This window comes from Nicotiana tabacum, chromosome 1 (genome assembly GCF_000715075.1).
Source record: "Nicotiana tabacum cultivar K326 chromosome 1, ASM71507v2, whole genome shotgun sequence".
Classification (NCBI taxonomy): Eukaryota; Viridiplantae; Streptophyta; class Magnoliopsida; order Solanales; family Solanaceae; genus Nicotiana; species Nicotiana tabacum.
This window is the reverse complement of record NC_134080.1, coordinates 12574954-12583826: the sequence shown is the minus strand read 5'-3', so window position 1 is coordinate 12583826 and position 8873 is coordinate 12574954. Positions and strand designations below refer to the sequence as shown.

At 35.1% G+C, this 8873-nt stretch overlaps 1 protein-coding gene across 3 annotated transcripts; it reads left to right on the top strand.

The window, feature by feature from the left end:
- The first annotated feature begins 1124 nt into the window (after positions 1–1124).
- Positions 1125–8336, top strand: LOC107781889 (uncharacterized). Of its 3 annotated transcripts, none has more exons than XR_012702826.1 (10): positions 1125–1305; positions 2173–2316; positions 2437–2503; positions 2899–2956; positions 3489–3583; positions 3688–3791; positions 4450–4578; positions 5577–6779; positions 7814–7866; positions 7963–8336. XR_012702826.1 is itself a non-coding variant. In XM_016602704.2 (9 exons), the coding sequence occupies exons 2-8, from the start codon at positions 2201–2203 to the stop codon at positions 6772–6774; spliced, it is 1767 nt and encodes a 588-aa protein (XP_016458190.1). In that variant the 5' UTR covers positions 1125–1356; positions 2173–2200; the 3' UTR covers positions 6775–6779; positions 7090–7807. The 3 variants fall into 3 exon arrangements, 1 of the variants encoding a protein (XP_016458190.1); XR_012702823.1 differs by having other exon boundaries at positions 1125–1356; XM_016602704.2 differs by lacking the exons at positions 7814–7866; positions 7963–8336 and adding an exon at positions 7090–7807 and having other exon boundaries at positions 1125–1356.
- Positions 8337–8873: the final 537 nt, after the last annotated feature.

Below are 8873 nucleotides of genomic sequence, written 5' to 3'. Positions count from 1 at the left end.
TCTTTGTTTTGACTTTCATATAAAAAGGAAGTGATGTACGTGCTGGTAATTATACGAATTCGATAGTATGTATTAAAAAAAAGAGTATTCATAGTAAACACTAAACACTATTCTCTCCCATCATTCTTATAATCTGTCTGTTAAGATTTTGAATAGGTACAAAATAAATGACCTATTTAATAATACTAATCATAAAAAATATTTGACTAAATTATCTTATCTCTGCCTTAAATGAGTAATTCTTGGAATAATAAGAATAAATTGAAAAAAAAAAATGTAATTCCTTCTATGTTTACTAAGAGACAAATACTTTAAACCAAAATTTTGTGACTAAAGTAATAGACAAAAGATCAAAAAATTTATACTCCAGCTACTTTTAATTTATGTAACATTACTTTTTTTTACTAGTTTAAGTTTTTAAAATTATATTTTATATTTAAAAATAATTTAGCTTAAAAGTCTCATTTATTTTTAATGACATAATTACATAAATATCATTGCTATTATTACACAGTCCAATTTTTTTCTTAAATTCCGCATTCAATTAATATATGTATATACATTAAAATGATGGGAGTAACGTAAAAGTTCCCATTTTGCACACGGGTTAACAATGCTGTTTTTAACGTACTGGTCAACTAGCCCATCTTTTAATCTTACGATGTAAGTTTTGTAACGCCAATCCAAAAGGGATAAAGGGCCAAAAAAAAAAAAAAAAACCTCGTACCATCACTTTGATAACTCTTAGTTTTACTTATTCGCGTTATATATTTATATTAACTGAACATATAATATATATTTTTATATTTATTCTTATCGTTATATTATACTGAACAACAAAAGGAGGATAGTGTGTACATATATATTACTCATATCTTATGAAAATAAAGAAATTGTTTTCGATTCCCTATGCTCATAAAAAACATGGTCACAAAACAGTAAAAGAAATACATTAAAGGGAACATTATGGGGAAAAAGAAAATATAGTAATGACAGCATATTAATAAGATAATTAAAGCAAAAGAGAAAATCGGTAATAATAAAAATCTAAGCGTAAATATACTATATGTTTTTATTTTAATTTATTATTTAAATTAGTGTAAAATTCACCGCTTCATTCTCTTCCTTCTCAAACACACTTTCACATTCAAACCCAACAAATCCGCCACTTAACCATTATTTGTACTGCTACTACTTAGTACTCCAGTAGTTACATATTCCCTCACTCCTCGGAATCTCTTCAGTTTCCCGCTACTCTTTCTCTCTCTAAAAATCTAAATCTTAAACCCTAATTCACTGAAAACGGTCCGTTTCATTCAATTCTACTTCGCTTTATCCTTCTCTCTCTGCCTTTAGGTACATGTTTCTGTATCTATAGTTTTTGTCTTGTCTCCCTCCCCTGTTTATTTGACGGTTTCGTAACAATTTAAGTGTTTTTCTGCATTTTTCTCCAAATCTTATTCATTTCTGTTTGTTTTTTATTTTTATTTTTTTCTGATTCTTGCTGTTTTTTAAGGTGATAATTCTCTTTGTTGTAAACTTTTTGATCATGTTCCGTTGCTGATAAAATGCTAGTGCAAAGTTTTGATCTTTGTTGATTTGAATTTTGTTTTTGTAATTAAAATTGAAAAAATGCTTTTTTTGTGGATTTTATTAGTTGTCCAAGAGGACCTTTAATCAATGAAATTGGAACTATAGGGAGAAGATTAGTATGACCACTAGATGAAAATGTTATGCATAAATTGATTTGGAGAGGATACAAGTGATTTACGTAGCGGATTTTTTTGGAATCAAGGCGGAGTCGATTGATTGATTAGTTCTTGAGGAGCACACAAATTCGTATTCTGTTTGAAAAAGAAGTTTCTCTTCTTTTTTTTGTTGGTGTGTAATTAGTAGTTCTTGCCACTCCCGAGTCTAGATAAAAGAAGAGGGTCCTTTTGGTTGACGGCTAGTATAAAGATAGTGTAACATTATACTGAGTTGTTTGGCCCAATGTAGGTGTGCCTACAGACGTGTATAGAATGAAATGGATAGATTCCTATTGCCAACCCTTACTTGGCATTGGGCATGGCTGCTGTTTTTCTCATATGCACTCGGAAATTGTTCCTATGGAAGTTGAATGTGTAACTAATATATAACTGTTCGTATTGATAGTAATTTTTCTTTTTGCAGTGTGAGGATATCTTTTGGCTGCAAGATCATGATACAAGTTAAGGAGGAATCTCAGACTCTGGACTTTGGTGGATTTGCTTCTTGTTCATCTTTCTCTGATAGCAGTTACGAGGCTAGCACTCCAAGATACTCCTCCGAACCTGGGTAAGCTGAAAACTTTTGATTTGCTTTCGATCATGAAGTTGGGCCTCAAATAAGGACATTGAAGTGGTGGTTGATTGATGTAATTTAGTTTTCACTTCATTTTTGTAAATCCTATTTCAGTTCTAGTTATCGAAGGAGCTCAGGTCCAACTAAACGTTCTTCCCAGGCAGGCTGGACAGAAGAAGAGGTAATGGGCTAGTCGCTGGATCTCATGATTGTCTCTTTATACATTAAAAATTTAAGTGCATTACTTCTCTACCAAAGCTTCCCGTGTACTTGTACGATGAATTTCTATAACCTTGTGAGTGTGTCTCCATGATAGTTAGGTACTTGTACGATGAATTTCTATAACCTTGTGAGTGTGTCTCCATGATAGTTAGGTACTTATACAATTATCTATACGAATTGTCATGTCCTTTTTCCTTTTTATTTCTTTGAGGCATGTGGTTGCTTTGGATGTATTGAGCAAATGAAAGGATTAATATAAAACTTTGTTAGTCAGAAATTCCTGTTCTCTTTACTATTTCCATAGGCTCCATTCTTTTGATCCAGAAATTTCAGACTTCTTTATTCCTTTCACAGGATAATCTGTTGACTGACGTGGTGAAAAGGTTCAAAGGGAGAAACTGGAAAAAAATAGGTAAGACACCATTTATTCTGTCATGCTCTATACTTTTCAGCTAGGTTAACCACAACGACCTTTACTTTTGCTCCTGGTCGCTTTATGACCAGTGTCCTGCCCCAGGATACGGTAATCTGGGGCAAGCATAGGGAAATGGCTTGCGTGGGGAAATATCTGTACGAGTGGTTTTTAGTAACTTAGAACGCTAGCACTTCTGTTTGCAGGCATTTGCTGCCTCTTAAGTTATCTCCTTTTACCATGAAAGTAACATCAGAACACGTTGACACTGGTTATTGAGTTAACGAACTATCTGCACTATGAAAATTACATACAGTTCATTATCTACCATTACTCAGTAGGTGAAAGGAAACAATTCTTGGAAGCCTCTATGATCTACCTTTCTTTCAATCCTTTTTGGTACAATTGAAACGTTTAGCATCTTTTGAATACCTGGCTATGTCATGGAGTGACTTATACTGCTGTATCCATGAACAAAATTTGTCTGCTGAATGTTTTGTGTGATTGTATTGTGTTGTCTTTTGTTCTATAGCTGAGTGCATGAATGGAAGGACTGATGTGCAGTGCTTGCATCGCTGGCAGAAAGTTCTGAATCCTGAGCTTGTAAAGGGTCCTTGGTCAAAGGAGGTGCCAATCGATTTTACAACAGTTGGTTTGCTTGGAGTTCAATTTCTATATGTCAAGACTATAATTATTAAGACAGTTGTTTTTTTTCCTTTTGGAATTTTCAGGAGGATGACCTGATTATTGAGTTAGTTGAGAAATATGGCTGTAAGAAGTGGTCTTTTATTGCCAAGTCTTTGCCTGGTCGCATTGGTAAGCAATGTAGGGAAAGGTCAGTTTCCAATTCTGCCTAAATCTGCTGCTATGAAACAGTTAATTTTATGTTTTTATACCTCCGGTTAATTTACATGCTCATAAAATCTTTGTAAAATGCTTCCTGGAACGTATGTCGTTAGTCTACTTACAGAATTCTTTCCTTTCCTTGAGAACTCATTGTCTCTTGTGGCATGCAGGTATCATATCTTTGTCTTATTTTCACTTAGCCCTATTGGATTTTCTTTCCTGTGAAAGCACTTCTTGTTTACTTCCTGTTTGCTGTTGTGTTGTGTCTTTCCAAAACAGTCAATCAATCAATCAACTATGCCTCAATTCCATACTAGTCGGTATTGGCTATATAAAAAATCCGTAATATAGTTTGAGGCAAAACCCTCCTTTATCTGGATTCAAACCTGTTATTTTTGCGCATTAGGCAGAGTTTTATATATTTTTAAGTGAATAAGAAAAAGCATGACAACCGGGAGCAGCTAAATATTTGATCACTGTGATACTGGTGAATGCTTTGTTGAATTTTGCAGTTAAAGGAGACCCGCTGCTCCATGTTCTGTTCTAATTGAAAAAAGAAACATGACATTGATTGATTATTGCAATTTATTATACTTGTTGCAATCTGCAATGCAAACTTATGTTGATATTATCCTTGGATGTCACAGGTGGCACAACCATCTTGACCCAACCATAAAAAGAGATGCTTGGACTGAACAGGAAGAATCAGTCCTATGCCACTATCACCAAATATATGGGAACAAGTGGGCAGAAATTGCGAGGTTTCTGCCTGGAAGGTAAGCTAGAAAAGCTATTTCTTCAATTCTGTATCAGGGTGTTTGATGTAGGGAATCTTTGGGCATTCCCAGACCCTAGATCAAGTAATTTGCAAAATGTATCCCCCTGTCATACCAATGAGTGCATGGTGCTGAAATGCTATCATTACTACAAGTGTGCTATATCTCGTATGCCAAATCAAACCCAACCATTTTTATTTTTAAGATCTATCAGTACATTGCTTACAGAGGGTAGTAAAATTTTGAACTCTGGTGGAGCTTTTCTCAAGGGGCATAAGTAGATAATTTTAAGGAAAAGGTTCAAATTTACCTCTGAAGTATTCTACTTGTCTTACATTTTCCCTCCGTTCAGTTTTTTTTTTCAGTCCACGAGAGCCCGCGCTTTTAACCTTTCGGCTCATAGGTAAACATGGTATATTTGGTCCCTTCACTTTTGCTTCTCTCTATCTTATTCTCCAGTTTCGCTTCCATCCGGACTTGGGAATCCCTTTCTCCCAATATGGTTTCTTATTTTACTTCTTGAAGCTCAAACATTCTATTAGTAGAACTCTTTTAGCATCTCTTTTTATCAAATCAAAATGGGAAAAAGTTTGCAACTTGTAGTAATAGGTTAAGTTTTATTTTCCAAAAGATTAACTAATATGAGTCCAATCTAGTTTTGAAAAGGTTGACCCTGCAAGCAAGTTAGGACAACCAAAGGGGACAGAGGTAGTAATAGTGTGATAGCTCCTCGCGGGAGTAGTTTAGGTATTCTAAGATATGTAACTATACATTAAGGACACTATGTGCACCCTGTTTCATCCGGAAGTTCGACATTCTTTTGTGCAATTACCTGGAGTACTAGATGCATCATTTTTTCTCTAACAAGCCAAGTTCTTAATATATGATAATTACTCTAAACTGAATTTCTTGTTCTAAGCTTGATGCGTGCTATTTGGTTCATTCACCGAAGTACCATATTTCCTTTCTGATCCATTTTCCATTTGGACCTCTCGCAGGACTGATAATGCAATTAAAAATCATTGGAATTCCTCAGTTAAGAAAAGATCGAACTTGAATTTGCCAAGTGGGTTAGTGCTGGATACCGAAAGTGAGGAATCTCCTAATTTCTCTAGTGACAAGAAAAAACTAGAGATCCAGAAGCATCCATTACAAGCTCAAAATGCAGAACAAACAATCTTTTTAGGCGAGCAGACAGGATTGGATAATGCTGCTGTTGCTTTGTCAACTGATCTGAGAATTGGATATGCTTATTCTGCTGGAAATGCTTTGCATAAGGATACTTCTTTATTTGGAGCCTGTATATCAGCAGAAGAAAATGTGAGGGATCTGATAAAGCCACTTGGTGGAATACCATTTGGCAAGGCAGATGTTCTTCCAATTGGTGAGACAGATAAACCATGTCAATCCAATTTAAGTCGCACTAAAATATCATATCCACTCTCAGCCTCTTCTTCAGATTTTCCTTTGGATCAGTTGCACCACACAAGATGGAGTACTTCTCAAGTTGAGGCTGTTCATCCTACTACTTTTGGGAGCATGTATGAATCTCCCAAGAGGTCTAGGCACGACACTGTTAACGATCCTGACCATGATTTTTTGAGTTTGTCATTGGCTAGCTTTACTGAGGTTCGTTCCCAAAGTAACAAGAAGAATAAAGCATATGACACACAATCTTCTTTGGGTCTCAAGCAGCAGGGCTCCTTGTATTATGAACCACCACAGTTAAAGGACATGCTGATTCCTTTAACAGATGAAAACCTTAGTAGAGACAACCTTATCACGGAAAAAAATGGTCATCCATTTTGCTCTACTCCTCCTAGTCTTAAATTAACAGTCTCTGCTAATGGTAGCAGTCCAGAATCTGTCTTAAGGAATTCTGCAATGAGTTACACAGGAACTCCTTCAATCATAAGAAAGAAGAATTCCAGATTTCCCGAAGCTGCGACGCATTCTAGTTGCACAGGCACCACCACTCCCACACATAATTTCCCAAGAGCTTCTGACAGGGAAGACACCTCAAACCTGAAGGACAGATTTTCTGGGTGTAAATCATCAGTTTCGGGAAAATCTCTTGGAAGACGGTTGGAATATGCCTTTGATATGGAATGGGATGCCTCTAGATGTTGCACACCAGTTTCTGCAGCTTCACCTTGTGCACTTAGACTTGGTGCTAATACGATGCTGACACCATAAAAAAGGTATAGTTATAAGTAGTGAAGCAGTTCACTGTTAGTTTTTCTTTATCTTCAGCTTTTGCTGCATAGTTTGAGAAAATATTATTTATTTATTTGATATATTTATTTATTTGATAAAGAGAATACTATTATTATTTTTGGGAGCTTGAGCTCTAGAATAGCATCATTGTTATGCTAGTTCGGTTAGACAGCTTGAACTGATCTGACAAGTCTGCAAGAGATCCTAACCGAACCTCTTATTGATGGATGTGTGTGATTGCACTGCTTTCCCATGTTAGTATATTTTAAGCGGTTACACTTTTGAAATTAGCAGGATGTAAACATGGCCATCTTTTCCACAGAGCAAGGTGATGGATGTTCAGTTATTTGAAATTCTTATCTGATGCTTCTTAGGCTCCTTGTATTGGATGAGTAGAACATAAGGGAGCTATTGGGCTTATAGCGTTTTGTCTCAAAGAATCTTGAGCCTGCAGGTTTCATGACTTAAAACTGATTTGAAGATAAGCTTTTGCGCATGCGTCTTTTGAACAAAATGGCTATATTCATTACATTATTCTCTTTCTTTTTATTTTTGTGTTTATTCATTTGCAAAGCTGAAAGGATTGTATGGTAGAAGGGTGGAAGTGGTATGTGTATAGGGTGCATATGGGCATGACCATTGCCTTAATTCCATATTCCATGCTTTACATTTATTCATTTTTAAAGCTGAAAAATTGGTGTTTTCAGAAGCGGGGACATGGCTATGTGCATGGATGGGTATACAGGTGTATACTATGACTCCGCGTAATATATTCTTGCCTAAATGTTTATCTATCCTCCCTCTACAGATTATACTGGTATTAGTAGGTCTGTGACCGGGAACCATTTTGAATTTGGATCTTGACATGTCGGTGGTTTTTAACATTAGGCATTTTGCCAAGAAGTTGGTGGGCCTACGTGAATTGGGTCAGGGTGGCTGGTGGTTTCGGGATCCCGTAGAAAATGCTTCTTTTATGCCTTGGGTATTTATATTATAATTTTCATTTTTTGGTATTTAGGATTAATTCTGAGGATCAGTCTGGAGAGGCTTTTGTTGTAGCATCACAAGCTGGTATTGAGTCTCTTCTCGCATTTGCTTTTAAAGTTGTTGCTGGTGTTCCTATTTCTATATGGTGTTGCCTATTAATCCACCGTTTTTGATTTGCAGTCAGATCATATGATCTGATGGATCGATCGGGTACTTCTTCAAGGTCAAATCTTTGAGGAAATAAAATGTCAATGAAACAATGACATGCTAAGCCACTTTGAGATGGCCAAGTTAAAGCTGAAGAATTAGTTTGAAATGGAAGTTGTAATTTTGGCAGTCACAAAACCTTGTGAGCTTATGGGACTAATGAGAAAATATGGCAAAAAGCTATAAACTACATAAGCATGGAAATTTGTTGGATAACTCTTGTTTTGGGAGTTGCCCCTAACTCTATATGGGTGTAATATTATAATTTGATTTTTCCCTGCCCTACTTCAGAAATTTAGCGAAGGAAGGATTTGTAAATATGCATTTAAATCAATTGCCTTTAGTTCTGTGGCGTGTTGTTACATGGTTGCAAAAGTTGAGTTTCTAATGCTCGATTTGTCAATCCAAAAAGAATGGTAGATAAATGAATGTTAATTCTTTACCCATTTAGGGCTCGTTTGGCAGGATGCATTAGATAAAATAATTCTTGCATTAGCTTTGTGTATTGATAATACCTTGTTTGGTAGACATTTTGAACTTATGCATTAGTTATGCAAGCATTAGTTATACATCATATTTGGTATTATCCTATGCATAACTAATGCATAGAAAACCATGGTATTAGCAATGCAATGGGTTTTAATGCATGCATTAGCTTAGTTAAAGATAAAATTATCCTTCAAAATTTATGCTTGATTAAAATATGCTAGTTATTATATTAAAATAATTCAAATAGTGAGAAATAAAATTATATCTCTAGTAAATAAATAAATACTTAGCATATTTTCTTTTTTATAAATAAATATTTAGTTCTATATTACAATATAGTAGTTTTTTTAAACTTTTTCGTATAAAAATATTTCTGAACATATGTTTCTTTTAAA